This window comes from Oncorhynchus mykiss, chromosome 23 (assembly GCF_013265735.2).
Source record: "Oncorhynchus mykiss isolate Arlee chromosome 23, USDA_OmykA_1.1, whole genome shotgun sequence".
Lineage (NCBI taxonomy): Eukaryota > Metazoa > Chordata > Actinopteri > Salmoniformes > Salmonidae > Oncorhynchus > Oncorhynchus mykiss.
This window is the reverse complement of record NC_048587.1, coordinates 40,804,566-40,827,207: the sequence shown is the minus strand read 5'-3', so window position 1 is coordinate 40,827,207 and position 22,642 is coordinate 40,804,566. Positions and strand designations below refer to the sequence as shown.

The 22,642-nt window shown below is 42.6% G+C and overlaps 1 protein-coding gene across 2 annotated transcripts in view; it reads right to left on the bottom strand.

The window, feature by feature from the left end:
• The window catches only part of ankfn1 (ankyrin repeat and fibronectin type III domain containing 1), a 225,981-nt gene that overhangs the window by 130,814 nt on the left and 72,525 nt on the right, over positions 1-22,642 (bottom strand). For both annotated transcript variants that reach the window (XM_021581040.2, XM_036960459.1), the window contains one exon: positions 13,856-13,893. In XM_021581040.2, the coding sequence (XP_021436715.2) occupies positions 13,856-13,893 (38 nt within the window). The remainder of the gene's footprint in view (positions 1-13,855; positions 13,894-22,642) is intronic.

Genomic DNA, 22,642 nt, shown 5'->3' with positions numbered 1-22,642 from the left:
ATTCACTACGAAGCTGCTCCCTCTTGATGTTAGAAAGAAAAATGTATATTTCCTTCAATTCTACACATTTTGCCATGGGGTGTAGAAAAATGTTGCAGTTTTAAAGTCCTAGTGCAGTCAGGAATGTGATTTTCCTGAGTTTTAAATACACTGAGTGTACAAAACATTTGGAACACCTTTCTAATATGGAGTTGCACCCCCTTTTGCCCTCAGAACAACCTCAATTCACCAGGACATGGACTCTACAAGGTGTCAAATGCGTTCAGCTGGGATGCTGGCCCATGTTGATGCTGATGCTTCCCACAGTTGTGTCAAGTTGGCCGGATGTACTTTGGGTGGTGGACCATTCTTGATACACACGGGAAACTGTTGAGAGTGAAAAACCCAGCAGTGTTGCATTTCGTGAGACAAACCGTGCGCCTGGCACCTACTACCATACCCTGTTCAAAGGCACTTAAATATTTTGTCTTGCCCATTCACCCTCTAAATGAGACACACACAATCCATGTGTCAACTGTATCAAGGGTTAAAAATCCTTCATTAACCTGTCTCCTCCCCTTCATCTCCACTGATTGAAGTGGATTTAACAAGTGACATCAACAAGGGATTCACCTGGTCAGTCTGTCATGGAAAGAGCAGGTGCTCCTAATGTTAGGTACTTAATTGTTACACAGAAATTATTTGATATCAGCCTCCCGGGTTGCGCAGTGGTCTAAGGCACTGCATAGCAGTGCTTGAGGCGTTACTACAGACCCGGGTTTGATCCCGGGCTGGGTTAGGAGAGGGTTTGGCCTCCCGGGATGTCCTTGTCCCGTTGTGCTCTAGCGACTCCTGAGGTGGGCCGGGCACAGTGCATGCTGACACAGTCGCCAGGTGCAGCTGTTTCCTCTGATTGGTGAGGCTGGCTTCTGGGTTAAGCAAGCAGTGCGGCTTGGCAGGGTTGGGTTTCGGAGGGTGTATGGCTCTCGATTACTACTTATCTCAATTTGACATTGAGATAAAAACGGCCTTTAAAGCAAGGTTTCTGCAATTCTACAAATGTTGTAATGACTGTTAATATGATATCTGAGTGAGAATGACTAACAGCATCATCACCTTGTGCATCATCACCTCCTGGAGGTAGGGCACCTGGGCACGTGCCCTGCGAGCCCAGTTGGTATTCTACAAGTTAAGACAACTGGCTAGACTACCTACCAATCTAAAAAGTCTTAGCTGAAATGGCTACTTGAGTGACACAAGAGAAAATCTGCTGATGCACAACCACATTTTGAAATTGCACCTGATGTATTCTACTATTTTTACTCTCAATAGTAAGTTGAGACCCCTCCCTCCCTCCGTCTGTGTGTGTGTGTGTGTTTGATAAAGTGAGGATATGTATGATTGCATATTGGATTCCCACAGTGTGAATGCTTGATCACGACCCTGATGTTCCCTGAAGTACGCTTTGTCTGTGTGTGTGTGGGTGGATGGATGGTGGATGGAATGACTACCATTGATTATCAGGAGACGTGCAAATAAAACACAAACACACAGAAACACACACACACACACACTTTATAAGCTAGGGGAAAGGTGTTTGTTTAGCTTAAATGCATAGCTACGTTCTAAAAACCATGAGAACGTCAAAATACATTTACGTGTAATTTTCAATTAGGTTACCACTTTAAAAAGCAGCGTTCATCTAGGTCAGGGCTCTCCAACCCGTTTTCTGGAGCACTACCGTCCTGTAGATTTTCGCTCTAACCCTAATCTAGGGTACTCTAATCTAGCGCACCTGATTCTAGTAATTAGCTGGGGTTGAAACCTAAACCTACAGAAGAGTAGCTTTCCAGGAACAGGGTGGAAAGCCCAGATCTAGGTAGAGTCAGTGACAGTAAATGTTAAAATTAACAAACTAAAACCACCTGGTTGCCATGACTGCAGGTCTGGCAATGAATCATCAGAGGGAGCGATATAAAAGAGAGAGAGAGGGAACAAACATGTTGAATGCTTGTGAGAAAAAGAGAGACCGGGTAGGACATTTCGGCAATCACAAATTTCGGCGATCACTTCAGAATTTAGGTAATTTTAGAAGGAGGTTATAATGTAACATATATAGATCAGATATGGATCAACACTTTAATTATGCATCCAGACGCAACATGTAAAGTGTTGGTCCCATGTTTCATGAGCTTAAATAAAAGATCCCAGAAATGTTCCATCTGCACAAAAGTTTGTTGCACAGATTTGTTTACTCCCCTGTAAATTAGAATTTCTCCTTTGCCAAGATAATCCATCCACCTGACAGGTGTGGCATATCAAGAAGCAGATTAAACAATATGCTCATCACACAGGTGCAACTTGTGCTGGGGACAATAAAAGGTCTGTCACATGGAATTGACGCTGGAGAGACGAAGCAGGTACAGGTACATTGAATATATAACGGACATGAAACGAGACAGGAACAGCGAACAGGTAACACAAACCAAAAAACAATTGATGCAAAAGCGGGGAACAGAGATTGGGAACTGACAAATATAGGGGAGGTAATAACAGGTGATGAGTGAGTCCAGGTGAGTCCAATATCGCTGATGTGCGTGACGAGGAAGGCAGGTGTGTGTGATGGGGATGATAGGAGTGCATGAAGCAGGAGCAGACGTGACAAGGTCACTCCAAAATGTGCAGTTTAGGCACACAACACAATGACACAGATGTCTCAAGTTTGGAGGGAGCATGCAATTGGCATGCTGACTGCAGGAATGTCCACCAGAGATGTTGCCAGATAATTGAATGTTAATCTCTGTACCATAAGCCACCCCGACGTCATTTTAGAGAATTTGGCAGTATGTCAAACGGGCCACACAACCACAGACCACGTGTATGGTGTTGCGTGGGCGAGAGGTTTGCTGATGTCAACGTTGTGAACATAGTTCCCCATGGTGGCGGTGGGGTTATGGTACGGGCAGTGTCATGACTGACCACGAGAATCCAAATAGGTCAGATCAGGTTTGCAATGAATAACTTCAAATCAGACCCCAACTCACCCATAGAGGGGAAATAAAAGGGGATCAACAACTCATGTCCTGTTGTAAATCAAGAGAGAAGATCCAGGCCTGTGCTCTCCAAATTCATCAAAGGAATGTGCTTTGGTCAGAGAATAGTCAGAGGCAATATATAGGACACTAATGTCATTTTGTTTGATATTTTGTGATGTCATTAAAAATGTTATAAAGGAAATACTGTAACTTTGAAAGTATGCCCACTAAATGGATAAAGTTTCCATACTATGGGTTGTGCATGTAATATGAAAATGATGAAAGTGTTTTTGTTAAGAGACGGATGTGATTTGAGAATTTATAAGAGATCATTTCCATAACATTGCACAGTGAGTAATCACCACCCGGGAGTGAGGTCAGAGAGCGTGCCAGCCTGCTGGAACCTCCCCTTAATAGCAACATATATGAATGATGGGTTACGAATTAACACATCAGACCAGAAAAGCGTGAAGCTGCTGCTGTGCGTTTAAAATGGTTTGAACTTTGAATCTCAACACGAGCTGGAGACAATAAACTCACCTCCCGCACAATCACTGGTACAGCTGATTAGCTGTCCTAAGTAAAGTATATTCTAAAGCTGATTTAAGTAGGACAATCCTGTTACTCTGCTCAAACCATCGTATTACGCTACTCTCATCACCCCACTGAGGAACTATCGATACGGCTGGCTAGCCTATCTTCAAAGAAGTATCTTCAAGAGCAAATGGAAGGAAAATCAACTTAGTAGTTCTATTCAGGACTAAATGACAAATCCCTGGATACCGGACAACTATGAAGGACAACAGTAGAAGAGTTGTTGGGACCATTTCGGACAATCAAAACCTTACAAGCATGCCGCAAAAAGGTCCAACCCCCTTTCCAACCCCCTTTCCCTTTCCAAGGTGTAAAGGATCTTTCCACAATTCCTGAAAGCTGAAAATGTCCCAGTTCTTCCATGGTCTGCATACTCACCAGACATTTCACCCATTGAGCAAGATTGGGATGCTCTGGATCAACATGTACGACAGTGTGTTCCAGTTTGCGCCAGTATTGAGTAATTTCGCACAGCCATTGAAGAGGAGTGGGACAGTATTGCACAGGCCACAATCAACAGCCTGATCGACTATATACAAAAGAGATGTGTCGGGCTAGATGAGACAAATACTGACTGTTTTTTTTATCCACGTCCCTGCTTTTCTTTTTAAAGGTATCTATGACCAAAAATCAGTGCACACGGAAGGTTTTCAGACTCCTTGACTTTTTCCATCTTGGTACGTTACAGTCTTACTCTAAAATGTATTAAATCATTTTTTCCTTCATCAATCTACACACAATTCCTCATAATGACAAAGCAAAAACATTTATTTAGACATTTTGGCAAATTGAAAAAATAGAAGAAAAGAAAACGGAAATATTGCATTTACATAAGTATTCAGACCCTTTACTAAATTTGTTGAAGCACCTTTGGCAGTGATTACAGCCTAGAGCAGGGGTGTCAAAGTCAAATGGACGGAGGGCCAAATAAAAAAATCAGCTACAAGACGAGGGCCGGACTGTTCGAATGTTCATTGAAACATTTTTAAATGACGCATATAGTCTAGTGAACCTAATTGAACCTACTGAAAACCTAACAAATATATTACAATATGATCAGATAAATAAAGCAATATTTTCTTATGGCTCTGTCAGTAATCTTTAATTTTCAACAGACACAAAAGACAAATTTCCTTTATATAAATATCCCCATAACATGAACATTAAATGAAAGAAACCGGTATTCAAGGCACCATCAGTAGACTATATTTTCTATTTTAGCAAAAGTGGGCTAAATTTACTTCAAAGAAAAAACAATAATAGCAATTTTCTATCATCCACTCAACTGAAATATTTTTAAAATATAATTGGATTGAAATACAAAAAAATAAAGTGCAAAAATCTATTAATCAAAAACAACACTTTGTTTAAGGAGAAGTAACATGCAGTGAAAACAAATATTAAATTTTAACTTTTAAACTTGAACTGAGTAAAAACTCTAAATATGTGATTGCACAGTAATGTTCACTTGTTTGAGGTTGAGGGTGATACTTGGTGGTGTCCCATCTTTTCCACAAGTTCATCAATGTTCGGGGTAAGGCTCTGAGCTGAAGAAATCCTCAGAATTGAGTGGAGGTGTTCAGCAGTAAGTCGACTTCTGTGTGATGTTTTGTTCAGGTTCATCAAAGAAAACAGTTGTTCACACAGGTATGTGCTGCCAAACATAGACAACGTTTGAGCAGCCTGGATGCGCAGCTGGGGCATTGTGCCGGGGAGGAAACGGGCGAACTCCGCAGCACCCACTGCCGCATATTTTGCCCTCAGTGCATCATTGCATTGGAGGTCAATCAACTCCATTTGGAGGTTTGGTGGTGAGCTTTCCACGTCAACAGCAAATGGGTTACCGAGCAGTTCCAACCTGCTTTTTTGTGCTTCAAAGTCAGCAAATCGGCGTCGAAAGTCAGCGGCAAGCATACCTATTTTATCAGCCAACTGTGTGCTCGGGAACGCACTGGTAGAGAGCTTCTCTTTCATGGTCTGGCAGCTGGGAAAGTGGCTCAAATTTTCTTTCCGCATCTGCGTCTCCCACAGAGTCAGTTTGGTTTTAAATGCCTTCACTGTACTGTACATATCAGAGATGACACGATCAGAGATGACACGATGACACGATCCCGACCCTGCAGCTGCAAGTTTATTGCATTCAGATGACTCGTAATGTCACACAGAAAAGCCATTTCACACAGAAACATTTCGTCTCGGAGTTGTGTTGTGTCTTTCCCTTTGCTGTCCAAGAACAGACAAATCTCCTCACGAAGCTCGAAACATCTTTGAAGCACCTTTCCCTGGCTTAGCCATCGCACCTCTGTGTGATAAGGCAAATCACCATGCTCCGTTTCTAACTCCGTCAGAAATGCCTTGAACTGGCGGTGATTCAAACCTTTGGCTCTGATAAAGTTAACTGTGCGCGTGATGATGCTCATTACATGCTCCATTTTCAAGGCTTTACCGCACAACGCTTCCTGGTGTATGATACAATGATAAGCTGTCAGCTCACCTGTCGCGTTTTCCTCTTGCATCTTTTCCCGTATCTTCGCCACCAGTCCGCTCCTGTGTCCACACATCGCAGGTGCTCCGTCGGTTGTCAAACCCACGAGTTTTTCCCAAGGCAGCTCCATCTCATTTACACATCTTGACACCTCTTCATACAAATCATGCCCCGTAGTTGTGCCATGCATAGGACGTAAAGCCAAAAACTCCTCTGTCACGCTTAGGTTGGAGTCCACTCCGCGGATGAAAATTGACAACTGGGCAATGTCAGAAATGTCGGTGCTCTCATCCACAGCCAAGGAATATGCAATAAAATCTTTTCCCTTTTTCACAAGCTGCTCTTTTAGATTGATGGACAACTGGTCTACTCTCTCGGCAATGGTGTTTCTGCTCAGACTCACATTTAAAAAGAGTTGCCTTTTTTCTGGGCAAACTTCGTCACAAACTTTAATCATGCAGTTTTTGATGAAATCCCCCTCCGTAAATGGCCGGGCTGATTTAGCGATCTCTTCTGCCAAAATAAAACTGGCCTTGACAGCAGCCTGGCCTTGTGATTTGGCTTTTTTGAACAGAGCCTGTCGAGATTTGAGGCCTCGTTTTAATTCCTCTGCCTTTTGTAGCCTTTGTTCCATGTCCATATTCTTGTTTTTGTCCGCGTGTTTCGTTTCATAATGTCGTCTCAGATTATACTCTTTCAGTACCGCCACACTTTCTCCACACAGAAGACACACAGGTTTTCCAGCTACCTTCGTGAACATATACTCCGACTCCCACCTTGTTTGAAACCCCCGGTTCTCAGTATCCACCTTCCGTTTTGCCATTTTTGATGGGTATCTGAAAGTTAATTTTACTGTGATGCTGACGACTGCTGTGCCAATAAATATTGAAATGAAGCAGCCTACTGCTCGGTGCGTCACCTTTGCATTGTGGGAAATGTAGTATTGGTGCGTGTAAAAGATCTGCGGGCTGCCGGCTTGCTGCGGGCCGGTTCTAATAATAAATCAAGATCATCCCAGGGGCCGTAAAAAACCTTCTTGCGGGCCGGATGTGGCCCGCGGGCCTTGACTCTGACATATGTGGCCTAGAGTCTTCTTGGGTATGACACTATAAGCTTGGCACACCTGTATTTGGGGATTTCTCTTAATCTTCTCTGTAGATACTCTCAAGCTTGTCAGGTTGAATGGGGATCGTCGCTGCACGGCTGTTTTCAGGTCTCCCCAGAGATGTTCGGGCTCTGGCTGGGCCACTCTGTCACGAATCCCGCTTCCTGAGTCTGTGTTTGCCTGTGTTTCTGTCCTGGAGTGTGTTTCCGGTGTCCTGGAACGCACCCTGTCTGGTTGCCGGGCGAATTAGCTTGTTGGGAGATCGATGTTCACCCGCACCTGTATCCCATCAGTAATCTGCACACCTGTCCTGATCATCACCTCTCCCCTTCAAAAGCTCTGACCTGACATCCATTCCCTGCCGGATCATTAGCCATGAACAGTATGTTGTGCCAGAGTATCAGCCTCAAGTTGGATAGAATTTGTTTTGTTGTTTGTTACGTATTGCTTACCTTGAACTTACCTCTGTTTGTTCTGTCTTCAGTTACTCACCCGGATCATTTACCCCATTCCCGCCTGGTCGTCAGAGGATTCCGCTTCCCCATTGGATCCACCTATTTACTCCCATCAACTCACCACCGCTACCCGCTACACCACCTGGATATATCTACCCATTCACATTCACTTGTAAATAAATACTCACCTTCTTCCTACTCTCCTTGTCCTGGTCTGCTTCTGGGTTCGATTTTGAAGAATCGTGACACACTCAAGGACATTCAGAGACTTGTCGCAAAGCCCCTCCTGTGTTGTCTTGGCTGTATGCTAAGGGTTGTTGTCCTGTTGGAGGGCACCTTTGCCACAGTCTGAGGTCTTGAGCGCTCTGTAGCAGGTTTTCATCAAGGATCTCTCTGTACTTTGCTCTGTTCATCTTTCCCTCGATCCTGACTTATCTCTCTGTCCCTGCCGCTGAAAAACATCCCCACAGCATGATGCTGCTACCACCATGCTTCACCATAGAGATGGTGCCAGGTTTCCTCCTGCCGTGATGCTTGGCATTCAAAGGGTTCAATCTTGGTTTCATCAGACCAGAAAATATTGTTTCTCATGGTCAGAGTCCTTTATGTGTCTTTTGGCAAAGTCCAAGTGGGATGTCATGCTCCTTTTACTGAGGAGTGGCTTCTGTCTGGCCACTCTACCATAAATACCTGAATGGTGGAGTGTTGCAGAGATGGTTGTCCTTCTGGAAGGTTCTCACAACTCCACAGAAGAACTCTGGAGCTCTGCCAGAGTGACCATCGGGTTCTTGGTCACCTCCCTGACCAAGGCTCTTCTCCCCCGATTGCTCAGTTTGGCCGGTCGGCCAGCTCTAAGAAGAGTCTTGGTGGTTCCAAACTTCTTCAATTTAAAAATGATGGAGGCCACTGTGTTCTTGGGGACCTTCAAGGTTGCAGAAAGGTTTTGGTACCCTCCCCCAGACCTGTGCCTCGAAATAATCCTGTCTCAGAGCTCTGCGGTCAACTAATTCGACCTCGTGGCTTGGTTTTTTCTCTGACATGCACTGTCAACTGTGGGACCTTATATAAACAGGTGTGTGCATTTCCAAATCATGTCCAATCAATTTAAAATTGACCACAGGTGGACTCCAATCAAGTTGCGGAAAGATCTAAATGATGATCAATGGAAACAGGAGCACCTGAGCTCAATTTTGAGTCTCATAGCAAAGGGTCTGAATACTTATGCAAATAAAGTTTTTGTTGTTTATTTTTAATACATTTTTCTATATACTGTACAGACAGACCCTATTTTTGAATAAAATCACCTATATGTTGGCTACGGGGTCGTCTGATGCTTTAAGCACTGCGATTAAAAATGAAGACACACAAATTACTAAATAGGGAGCCAGAGATCAATAACCATACCAGAAGAAAAAAACCTGGACCTGACTTTCGGCAGATTCTTCCGTTACGCTCCTGAAGTTGCCGGTAATGGGTTACACCAGTGGTTGGCAACCTTTTCCATTTGGAGTACCAAGTTATTGTGCCATTTCTACATTATCTGCGTGGCAGTTATGATTTTCATAGGCTCATTTTCGTGGAACAGTTTCATATCATTTATAAAAAAAGTCTTCATATCTCAAAATCAATGTGATTTGGTTAGTCAATATTAAATTTAAATGAAGATTATACAAATCTAAAAGTAACTTCTATTGCCATTGCCAATCTGTAAAAATAGCCTACATAAAGCCAATAAATATAAACATTGCAGCCAGCAGGTATAAAATATCCTGATAAAAATAAATATCCTATAAATCACATTGGCTAAGCATGGCCTGTCTGCAAGGAACTTGAAACATTGTATCAACTATTAACTTGGTCAACCCCAAAGCTCCTGCTAGCAAACTTGTATAAAATATTCTGGGCCCCCAGAGTTTCCCACTGGACAGAGAGACACAGCTGTAAGATAAGAAGTAATCAAGTAGGCCGATTTTATGACATTTCCACCGGATCAGAGCATTAAGTTTTTCCCCTTTCATGCTAAGTGGTTATCGAAAGGGAGAGATCTGGAAAGATTTTTAAAATAGGAGGAACTATTGTCATTCTCAGTAAAAAATAAAAAATACATTTAAAAAAAATCCACTTGCTGTTTGAGGTGAAGAAAACATTACTCTGAGAAGCTCCATGGTGATGGAGAGTTAAGACAATCAGAAATAGTATCAGATCCCCAAATGGGCACATTATAGGCCAACATTTACACGCAGGCCAAGTAGCCTAGGTAGCCAGGTAGCCTAGGCCTACTTCTATATGTAATCAGGTGCATGTCCATACTCGTGATTGACAAGAGCGCTCCAAACAAAACTCTTAAATGGAATGAATTAAACCAAAACTTTCTCACAAGTGTAGCCTAGGTTGTGTGCACTGCAAACAACGCGTCCACTCCTACAATGACAACGGTAAAAATGTAATAATAATGTATTGAATGCATTAACAGAAATGACCATAACCAAACAAGCATTGTAGATGACAAATGATGGTAATTAACAGTAAATGTACTACTGATGCTACTGGTGTGCCATCCCAACGGGTGTGTGAGTGAGTGAGTGAGTGAGTGAGTGAGTGAGTGAGTGAGTGAGTGAGTGAGTGAGTGTGTGTGTGTGTGTGTGTGTGTGTGTGTGTGTGTGTGTGTTGGTTGGTTCTTCAATCCTTGTTGGGACCTAAGATCCCCAAAAGTCCCCACAAGGATGGAAAATTCTCCCTCGTTGGGACATTTCCCACGTCCCCATGAGGACAAATGCTATTTTAAGCTTAGGGTTTAGGGTTAGAATTATGGTTAGGGTAAGGGGTTAGGGTTTAGGGTTAGAATTATGGTTAGGGTAAGGGGTTAGGGTTTAGGGTTAGAATTATGGTTAGGGTAAGGGTTAGAATTATAATTATGGTTAGGGTTAGGGTTTAGGGTTAGGGTTAGAATTATGGTTAAGGTAAGGGTTAGGGTTAGAATTAGAATTATGGTTAGGGTAAGGGGTTAGAGTTTAGGGTTAGGGTTAGAATTAGAATTATGGTTAGGGTAAGGGGTTAGGGTTTAGGGTTAGAATTAGAATTATGGTTAGGGTAAGGGGTTAGGTTTAGGTTAACGAGTTAAGTTTAGGGTTAGGGAAAATTGGATTTTGAATGGAAATCAAGGTCCCCATGAGGATAGAAGAACAAAAGTGTGTATGTAGCCAGGCTGTCTGTTTGTGGGTGGTAGGATTGATCCAGTGTCCTAGCTTAGCAAAGCCCAGTAAATCCAGTGATCTGACGCACTAAAGCCTTCCGGCTGGCTGCAACTCACAGCTTCAGACATGTCAACAAGCACACGGATCAACACTCAATCACACACAGTTTCACATAAACACACACATATCCCTCCTCTCTCCAGCTCCTTTTCTCAACTCCCATCATGATCCAGCATTCCTCTAGAGTCTAAACTCTACAAGCTTTGCAAACACTCTGGCCTACACAAAATGGACTGGCAGGTAAAAGACAGAGCGACAGAGAAAAGGTAATGTACTGTTGCATCATCTCAACTCAGATAATCAAAAGAGAGCGAACAGCTACTGCAACATTGGCAGTCAAAGGGAGAGCAAAGTAGGCAAGTGTGTGTGTATGTGCATGACTGCATATTGTGCGTGTGATCGACTGATGTTCTACACACACAATGACTACATAATCTGCAGTGAGAGCCAGTGGGACCCGTGGAACTATTAAAAAGTGCCGTTTCTGGCTGTTGGTTGCCATGGTGACAAACCCAATGGTATAAGAGTGTCAGCATTCGGAAGAGATAGGCCAGGGGATATAGCTAATAAATAGGCAATCAGGTTGATTAGTTCCATCCTGGAGGGGTTTGCTCCATTTCACACTGTCTCTGGAATTAGAGGCTTTCACAATTCTGCTTTTAGTTGAGCAAGTGAGGGTCTTGTACATGATCGCTCATGTGCCACAAGTACAAGGGCACACTCATGGACACACACACACACACACACACACACACACACACACACACACACACACACACACACACACACACACACACACACACACACACACACACACACACACACACACACACACACACACACACACCATGTACTCCTCTGATAATGCCTTACAGAGGTCTATTGAGGGGGTTGAATAGAGACTTTGTAGAGGTAAGAAAGGGGACACAGCAGACCCAACACACCCTGGGTCTAAGTAGAGGCTTTAGAGAACACATAGAAGAGATGCATTACACAAGACTATAGCCCCTTCATACACACACTACAGACAGACCCAAACCCCTCCATTCATTCATCAATCACTAGAGCCCATTGGTATGTGTGGCAGACAGGAGAAAGCTCAATGGACGTCTATAGTGATTCCATTCAAAAGGCACTTCTTTAACCTATGGTAGCCTGGTGTAGGCAGAATAGGGTATGGGGTTGTGTGTGTTGAGTTGAGATGTTTTTTATTTTTTATTGTCACAATAAAAAGGTGCAATGAAATGTGTTGTTTTACGGGGGTCAGCCATGGTAGTATGGCGCCCCTTGCCCCTGGAGCATATTAGGGTTAAGTGCCTTGCTCAAGGTCACATTGCCAGATTTTTCACCTTTTTGGGTATTTGAACCAGCAACCGTTTTGGTTACTGGCTCAATGCTCTAACCGCTAGGCTAGAGTACATGACGTCCTAGAGTACTTGAGCTTTTTCTTGTTGACCTGGGGTTAAGGGTTAAGGTTAGGGTGGTTAAGATCAACATTAGTTAGAAAGTGCTGTAGACTACATTCTCGCCAGAACATCATGACAACCATGTATTGGCAGATCACACAGATGGGTTGTGTGTCTCTCTCTCTCTCTCTCTCACTCTCTCTCTTGTGCCCTGTCTCTCTCTCTCTCTCTCGTGCCCTGTCTCTCTCTCTTGTATGTTTCAGTTATGTAATGTATTGATTGTTGCTGCCTTCTTGGCCAGGTCTCCCTTGAAAAAGAGACTGGGTCTCAATGGACTTTTCCTGGTTAAATAAAGATTTCCACACCTCTGACATGAACATGTGTGTGTGTTTGTGTGTGTGTGCATGCTTGTAGGTGGTTGTTTTGGACTGTCATGACTGAAATGTTAAAGTATTGTCTATTTCAGACGTACTAATATCAGGTGATTTGAATGTCTGGTCACCTATTGTTTGACTGTCTTCCGCCCAATGCAGATCTTTTGCCCAATTATTGTTGCAGTATAAGGACAGTATGGTTGCACACGTGCACACAGACACGCCCCCCTCCCCCCAACTATGGATCCCAGATCCAAGGTCACTGATAATACGCACATTAATCTCCATGGCTATAGAAGCCCTTGGGCATCACAACACAGTATAATAATATTCCATCAACATGACCCAGGTAAAGGCCACTAAGCCGCCAAAGCCACTGCTATCCAGCTTAAACTATACAGTAAGTGCTGTTGGATTGGCTAATTAACTAGCAAATGCCAAAGCTGTAAATGTGCAGTGTAATACTAATCAATGTAGTGCAATGAACAAAATAGCAATTATAGTTACTGGGAATGAACTAAAATATGCAAAAGAAAAAAAAAAAATATTATACTGAGCAATTCACAACAGGTTGGTCGCATCATGTTATCCAATCAAGAGATCTCTTACACACTCTCCATCAGAGAGCCCCTATTGGCTCAGAGCAGTGAGCCCAAAAGGTCTTAGAAGAGGTTCATTATTGCTAGAACGTGGCTTAAGCTATTTATTAATTCTTATAAAATATTGTAGAGAAACGGTGAGTGGAGGATAAACTAGAAACAAATTAGCTGAAAGCTAATGCTTTGAATGAAGAGATTTGTTAATAAACCTGTTGAGCTGCAGACTATTTACAAAAATAACTGATTGGATTTATATACTGCTTTTCCAGATGCACAAAGTGCTTAGAACGAGGGTAAAATAGACAACTATAATCAACTCCTGATTTTTCTTTACAAATCTCTCTACTGTAATTACCAGAGACTGCTCTGATGATGACATGAAAAGACTGCGTCCCAAATAGCACCCCATTACCTTTATAGTGGACTACCTTTGACCATGACTATAGGGCTCTGGTCAGAAGTAGTGCACTATGTAGGGAAAAGGGTGCCATTTGGGACAAATCCTCTATCTGCAATCCCAATTGTGCAGCTGCCAGACAGCGAGACACAAGAAACGAGAGGACACTTACTTCTTCCTGGTCTCGTATCTGCCTGTTGATCCAAGACTCTGTAGAGGATGAAAAGAGAAGATCATCATTTTGTATGTTTGAGCACGGAGCTACAAATGCATAATACAACATCAATTCATGGGAAATTCCATTCAACATAAATTGTCTCAGTAAAGTGGATCAATATTTAGCCAATAGTCCCCCACCCTTCAGTTCCCTTAGTTTTCCTGGAAAGACCAGATGTAAAGGCTACATGGTAAAGGTTAAATAGTAAAACAGTATGCATCTCACTGAACTAAAACTGTGTTGGGAAAGCAGGACACAACTTCCGCAGAGAATGGACGAAATAAGAAAGAGAGGAGTTGATTGATTGGAAAAGGATTCACTGAGTACAAACCAGGGGATTAACACGGTCAAGCAAATCCCCTTGTTTCCAACGTGGTCCCATGAAGTGAAACGTAGGATGTAGATATTATTCTCTTCAGTTGACCTTCATACAATATTAACTGGTTTTACACTATGTGGCCAAAAGTACGTGCTCACCGAACATCTCATTCCAATATCATGGGCATTAATATGGAGTTGGTCCCTACTTTTCTGGGTAGGCTTTCCACTATCTGTTGGAACATCGATGCGGGGACTTGCTTCCATTCAGCCACAAGAGCATTAGTGAGGTCGGGCACTGATGTTGGGCTATTAGGAATGGATCGCAGTCAGCGTTCCAATTCATCCCAAAGGCGTTCGATGGGGCTGAGGTCAGGGCTCTGTGCAGGCCAGTCAAGTTCTTCTATAAACCATTTCTGGATGGACCTCGCTTTGTGCACGGGGGAATTGTCATGCTGAAACAGGAAAGGGCCTTCCCCAAACTGTTGCAACAAAGTTGGAAGCACAGAATCGTCTACAATGTCATTGTATGCTGTAGCGTTAAGATTTCTCTTCACTGGAACAAAGGGGCCTAGACCGAATCATGAAAAACATTCTCAGACCATTATTCCACTGAACTTTACAGTTGGCCTATGCATTCAGGCATGTAGCGTTCTCCTGTCATCTGCCAAACCCAGATTAGTTTGTCAGACTGCTAGATGGTCTAGTGTGATTCATCACTCCAGAGAATCCAATGGTGGCGAGCTTTACACCTCTCCAGCTGACGCTTGGCATTGTGCATGGTGATATTAGGCTTGTGTGGCCATGGAAACCCATTTCATTAAGCTCCCGACGAACAGTTAATGTGCTGACGTTGCTCCAGAGGCAGTTTGGAACTCAGTAGTGAGTGTTGCAACCAAGGACAGACTATTTTTACGCGCTACACGCTTCAGCACCTATGAGCTGCTTAGCGGTTGTTGCTCCTAAACGTTTCCACATCACAATAAGAGCACAGATAATTGACCGGGGCAGCTCTAGCAGAGCAAACATTTGTCAAACTGACTTGTTGGAAAGGTGGCATCCTATGACAATGCCATGTTGAAAGTCACGAGGTCTTCAGTAAGGCCATTCTACTGCCAATGTTTGTCTATAGAGAATGCATGGCGGAGTGCTCGATTTTATATACCTGTCAGAAACGGGTGTGGATAAAATAGCCAAATACACTAATTTGAAGGGGTGTCCACATGGTTTTATATATACAGTGCATTCAGAAAGTATTCAGACCCCTTTCCATTTTCCACATTTTGTTATGTTACAGCCTTATTCTCATCAATCTACACACAATACCTCATAATGACAAATTGAAAACAGGTCTTAGAAATAAATAAAACAATTCTAAACAGAAATACCTTATTTACATAAGTATTCAAACCCTTCGGTATGAGACACGAAATTGAGCTCAGGTGTATCCTGTTTCCATTGATCAGAGTCCAGCTGTGGTTAAATTCAATTGAACGGACATGATTTGGAAAGGTCCCACAGTTGACAGTTCATGTCAGAGCAAAAACCAAGTCAGGAGGTCAAATGAATTGTCCGTAGAGCTCTGAGACAGGATTGTGTCGAGGCACAGATTTGGGGGAGGGTACCAAAACATTTCTGCAGCATTGAAGGTCCCCAAGAACACAGTGGCCTCCATCATTCTTAAATGGAAGAAGTTTGGAACCACCAAGACTCTTCCTAGAGCTGGGCGCCCAGCCAAACTGAGCAATCGCGGGAGAAGGGCCTCAGTCATGGAGGTGAACAAGAACCCAATGGTCACTCTGACAGAGCTCCAGAGTTCCTCTGTGGAGATGGGAGAACCTTCCAGAAGGACAACCATCTCTGCAGCACTCCACCAAATCAGGCCTTTATGGTAGAGTGGCCAGACAGAAGCCACTCCTCAGTAAAAGGAGCATGACAGCCCACATGGAGTTTTCCAAAAGGCACCTAAAGGTCTGATGAAACCAAGATTGAACTCTTTGTCCTCAAATGTCAAATGTCAAGTCTGGATGAATCCTGGCACCATCTCTACGGTGAAGCATGGTGATGGCAGCATCATGCTGTGGGGATGTTTTTCAGCGGCAGGGACTGGGAGACTAGTCAGGATCGAGGGAAAGATGAATGGAGAAAAGTACAGAGACATCCTGTCACGACTTCCGCCGAAGTCAGTTCCTCTCATTACATTTCCCTCATTACTTGCCGTGTATTTAACCCTCTGTTCCCCCCATGTCTGTGTGTGTAATTGTTTATTGTCAAGTTGGCACTCTTCCTGCTGGTTTGCACCGGGTTATATTTTACACCCGTGCTTTTTGACAGCCTGTACTTTGTACTTTGTTATTTTGTACTTAGTGCTGCCTCACTTGTTCTGAGGGCCTTTGTTTTGTGATGCGGTTGCGTTCTATTCATTTATTGCCTCAGTAAAGTGCCTTGTCCACTCATCTCTGCTCTCCTGCGCCTGACTTCCTATGCACCAGCTACACTCACACCTTGACAGATCATTGATGAAAACCTGCTCTAGAGCGCTCAGGACCTTAGACTGGGGTGAAGGTTCACCTTCCTACAGGTAAAGGACCCTTAGCACACAGCCAAAACAGCGTGAGTGGCCCAGGCAGAGCCCGGTCTTGAAACCGATCGAACATCTCTAGAGAGAGCTGAAAACAGCTGTGCAGTGACGCTCCCCATCCAACCTGACAGAGATCGAGAGGATCTGCAGAGAAGAATAAGAGAAACTCCCCAAATACAGGTGTGCCAAGCTTGTAGCATCATAACCAAGAAGACCCGATGCTGTAAAGAGTCTGAATACTTAAGTAAATGTGATATCAGTTTTTTTATTTGTATAAATTTGCCAAAATTTCTAAAAACCTGTTTTCGCTTTGTCATTATGGTGTATTGTGTGTAGATGGATGAGGGGGGAAACAATTGAATACATTTTAGAATAAGGCTGTAACATCAAGGGGTCTGAATACTTTTTGAATGTAGGTTTACTGAGTAAGCTCAAGGGTTTCTATGGTTTTATATGGCTATAGAACAAACTACTTTCCTTGTATTCAGTTATTGCTGACGACGTCACTGTACACTATACAGTGTTTCAATTAAAGAACTTATTCCAAGAAACAATTCATTACACAAACATCTTCCAATTGAAGAGAGACATTTTCCAAAAAACAATCATGAACTAATGCACTGGTGGCAGGGGGTAAATGCTCTGTTGTCGTAACAACGTGGCAGAATGCTGAGGGAAAATGACAAATGATATCATTTTAGCTGTGTGTACATTACGCTGACTTTATTAAACAGAAAAGACACAACCTTACTTATCGAAACAGGGATTTCTATTAGAAGATGGACAACGACGTTCAATTGAATTATATCCCATTCTATTCACCTCTCTTCTATTTAAGCAATAAGGCCAGAGGGTGTGTAGTATATGGTCAATATACCACAGCTAAGAGCTGCTCTTAAGAACGACGCAACGCGGAGTGCCTGGATAGTCTTTAGCCGTGCTATATTGGCCATATCTCACAAACCCAGAGGTGCCTTACTGCTATTATAAACTGTTTACCAACATAATTAGAGCAGTAAAAAGAATTGTTTTGTCATACGTGGTATGTGGTCTGATTTACCATGGCTGTCAGCCAATCAGATTTCAGGGCTCGAACCACCCAGATTACAATCTGTTTTATTCCAGTGCCTTCTCTGATGTGTTTCAGTGTGCTGTGTTGTACCAGTGTGTTTGAGCAGCAGTATAATGGATGTGCTGTGTTCTCTTTGTAAGGACAGATTATGTGTCTCCTGCCAGCTCTAAAATGAGACTATCGCTCATCAAACCACTACATGAGAAGAGTGGGAGCTGTAAGCATCACACACACACACACACACACAGAGGAGACAGTCGTGACTCTGAAATCATCCAAACATCAATGCCCTCTCACATCGCTGTCGGCTACATGTCCGTCCCTGCGCAGTCTGATGGGAAACTGGAAGTAATAAATAACCTAACAACACAGATAATACATTATAGACAGAGATCAAAATGTTCTATTTATAAAAGTCTAGGCGGTTGTACTCCGGGAATGCCTGCAGGGCACATGCACATAGGTCAACATATCTGTCGCTCTCTTTCTTTCCCTCGCTTCTCCCATGTTCTTTCTCCTTGCATAGCCTTGAAGCTCTCTGGAGTGGAATATGGTGTATTCATCTCCCGGGGTAAGACGATTCAGAGTATGTCTAGTTGAGATGGCGTCAGCAGCAACTAGCAGCCAGGGCCGGCTCTTGTGTACCTCCTAATGGAGTGGTTCTAACAAGAATAAGAACAATGTCCTAATGTTCATGGTACTGCGTCAAAAACCAGGGTGGGTGTGAGGTCTGCACATGTTCTTAACTCGTGCTGTTTTGTAAAGACCCTACCCTTTTGTCCTAAGAGCGAACATTTCTTCATGGTCTTAGTTCCCTCACAATGAATGATACATTTTATCAGGCCATGTGCTTTAGAAAATGTTAAGTGTACAGCTTGCATTACAGCCTCCATCTGTCCGTCTGTCGAAACAGGTTATAGTGCAGAGCTACAGCAGGAGCATACCTAAACAGGTGTTGTCCGTCTGTCCATCTGTTACAGCTAAAGGTAGAGCTAGGTGTGCATACTAAAACAGCCCATAGGTAATGTTGTCCATCTGTCTGTCTGTCCCAGTGGAGGTATAGTGCTACCTCTGCATTCTGAAGTGAGAGGGAGGGATATTTAATACCCCAAGTGTCCCTATGCTGTTCAATAATAAACCACTTTGAGCACTTAAAATTCCCCTTTCAATTAAATCCATTATAATTTACATTATAAAGCAATTACACTGTATACCAGGGTCAGAAATAAGCCCATAAGACACACTCAACTGAATCAATAAGGAGGATGTCATTCTCATATGTAGTTTTTTTGTGCATTCTATACCCTATGGGCCCTGGTCAAAAGTATTGCACCATTATGGGTCATTATACAGAAGTGGTGCAAATTGGGTGTTCTATTTTTATTTTATTTTTTCCACCAAACTAACTTTCAGCACACGTCTTCCAACGTACTGTATGTCACGTATACATTATACTACTCACACACTTTGTTTGTATTGCATATTTGAAATACTTACCTGAATTCCTTAACACCCCACAACATGAGTTACTACGGAAACATAGTGGAAAAGGTGCAATAATGGTAAAACAATGCACAGTAGCGACCATTTCATTAACTTTCTATTACAGATTCATTGTAGAAATTTAGCCTGATTTCAAAACATTTACGTTACATTTAGAGAAAATGTATCTCTATAATAGTTCTCTGTAAAATGTAAAATGTTGATTGTATGAATCTGAAATTTGTTGACATTGAATTATGTTGTTAGATGTTTAAATTATTACGTTATCTATCTTTATTTTGGCAAGATAACAGGTGTTTTGGTGTCACGTATCAATCATAGTGATAAATGGAGGACTCTAGATGAATATAACTCATTTTAGAAAAGACATGGTCATTGATGGCATCCAGCATTTAAAAGTAGTCAACTAGGTGGAGATTCCTATAGGTTGAGAGTGATCAGCCAATGATCATAGAGCAGGGATGGGTAACTCCAGTCCTCGGGGGCCAGAGTGATGTCACACTTTTTCCCTATCCCTAGCAAACACAGCTGATTAAACTAATTGCATTCTAATCTGAAGATCATGATTAGGTGATTATTGGAGTCAGGTGTGTTAGCTGGAGCTGGGGAAAAACACCACTCAGGCCCTTGAGGACTGGAGTTGCCCATTGCTGCATTGTCTATATTCAAATTGAGCTGCCTTTAAAGGCTAAGGTAATATCCACGAGCCAAGACTTATACCGGGACATTGGTCCCAAGATCCAGTCCAAGACCCAGTGAGTTGAGACCATGACAAGTTAAAACCAAATGTATGTGGTCTTGTGTGGTCTCAAGACCAAGACATCAAGAGTCCATGAGCCCTTTTTTAAATTGTAAGAAACTCAAGTAGAGTAAACTCGAGTACAGTACAGTAGAACACAGTACAGTAGAGCACAGTGCAGTAGAGCATAGTCCAGTAGGGTATAGTAGAGCACAGTACAGTAGAGCAGTGATTCCCAACCTTTAAAAAAAAATCTTGATGGGACATAACATTTTGCGGCACACTACTAATTTATTTAGTGGTAATGACCATTTCATCTGATCTGCAAATAATATTTTTTTTTGTGACAAGTTTTTTACAGATAAAATAGTGTTTATTTGAAAAGGTAGTTTTCATAGTTCCTAAACTTGTGTGCACTCTTAAGAGCATCCCACAAATCTGTGCCAGAAAAAAAAAATGTATGTCCAGTAAAATAGAGGTCTTTAGTTTTGAACAGTTTGTGCTAGAGAAGAGCTACACTACATGACCAAAAGTATGTGGGCACCTGCTCGTCGAACATCTCATTCCAAAATCATAGGCATTAATATGGAGTTGGCCCCCCCCTTTGCAACTATAACAGCATCCACTCTTCTGAGAAAGCTTTCCACTAGATGTTGGAACATTGCGAGGACTTGCTTCCATTCAGCCTGAAGAGCATTAGCAATGTCGGCCACTGATATTGGGCGATTAGACCTGGCTTCCAGATGGTGTTCCAATTCCTCCCAAAGGTGTTCGATGGGGTTGAGGTCAGGGCTCTGTGCAAGTCAGTCAAGTTCTTCCACACTGATCTTGACAAACCATTTCTGTTTGGATCTCAATTTGTGCACGGGGGCATTGTCATGCTGAAACAGGAAAGGGCCTTCCCCAAACTTTGCGGCTGAGCCGTTGTTGCTCCTAGACGTTTCCACTTAACAATAAGAACACTTACAGTTGACAGAGGCAGCTCTAGCAGGGCAGAAATTTGATGAATTGACTTGTTGGAAAGGTGGCATCCTATGACGGTGCCACGTTGAAAGTCACTGAGTGCTTCAGTAAGGGCCATTCTACTGCCAATGTTTGTCTATGGGGATTGCATGGCTGTGTGCTCGATTTTATACAACTGTCAGCAACGGGTGTGGCTGAAATAGCCGAATCCACTAATTTGAAGGGGTGTCCACATACTTTATTTGTGAATGACAGAGGCTGTGGTACAGTGGTTCTTGATTTAAAAGTTGCATCTTACGGTAGTACAGCTTGCGGGCTGCCGCAGAATTCTATGGCACGTTACTTAAGTGTAAACTATTGTTGCCATTAATGCTAGTTAGTGCTAGTTTCACCACCAGAGGGCATCTATGAGAATTATTTGACTGTGTTTAAAATTGTCTGTACTAGAGAATTTAAAACCTTTTTAATTCCAAGAAAAATGAAAAAATGAAATCCTCAGGGTTTCCATCAGTGGCTGCGACTGAAGAGCAAAATAATCCTAACATTTCCACACCCTAATTGTAGGCTAACAAATACCCAAATGGAGATTCAGTGAAAATAAAAATCTCATTGATTTATCAAGACCAGTCTCCATGCTTTTCTCAGAGCAGCGCAAAACGGTGCTGAAATAGTTGAACACACATGCTATTGCTTCAAATCCTATCATAACAATTGGATGAATTTGGGTGTTCCAGTAAGCAACAGTTTGTTGCCTTCATTAACGGACTTTAATCCAATATTTCTGTCATTCAGTGATATTTATTCCCATAGTAATTCATTATGGATCCATCCAGAAAAAAAACCCAATGCATTTGGTGGACTCGGTAAGCGTCTATTTTCCTGCTGATAGCCCATCAAGGGTGCATGGCTTCTTTTGTATTCTTAAAAAGAACTCCAGCACAGAGAACAGAAAGGAGCCTTGAATAATTAAACATGCTGGTAAAATACTGTTAGACATGGGGATTATGTTCACGGACAGTGCTATTTGCCTGTGTTACGCCGTACACGAAAGCCCTGGAAAATGAACAGGCACAGTAGGCTACAACACTGTAAAGTAGGCCTAATAATGCTAAAAATAATGCTTAAATAAATCGACTTGTGGTCTTTCCTGTATGCTGCACATTTTGACATTGTATTCCATTTCCAGCGAGACTATTCAAGCCATCGACTCACTGATGGTTGAAGACGGTGTACGACCGGCAAAGGCAATCTGGAATCTGCTGGCATCACCGCACAACATCAACATCACTCTAATCACAGTCAGAAGACAGTTGAAGAAACTTAAGTGGACTTATGGAAAGGCTCTGTAAGACATTTTATATATATATATACACACAGTTGAAGTCGGACGTTTACATACACTTAGGTTGGAGTCATTAAAACTCGTTTTCAACCACTCCACAAATTTCTTGTTAACAAACTACAGTTTTGGCAAGTTGGTTAGGACATCTACTTTGTGCATGACACAAGTAATTTTTCCAACAATTCCAGAAAATGTCAGTGCCTCTTTGCTTGACATCATGGGAA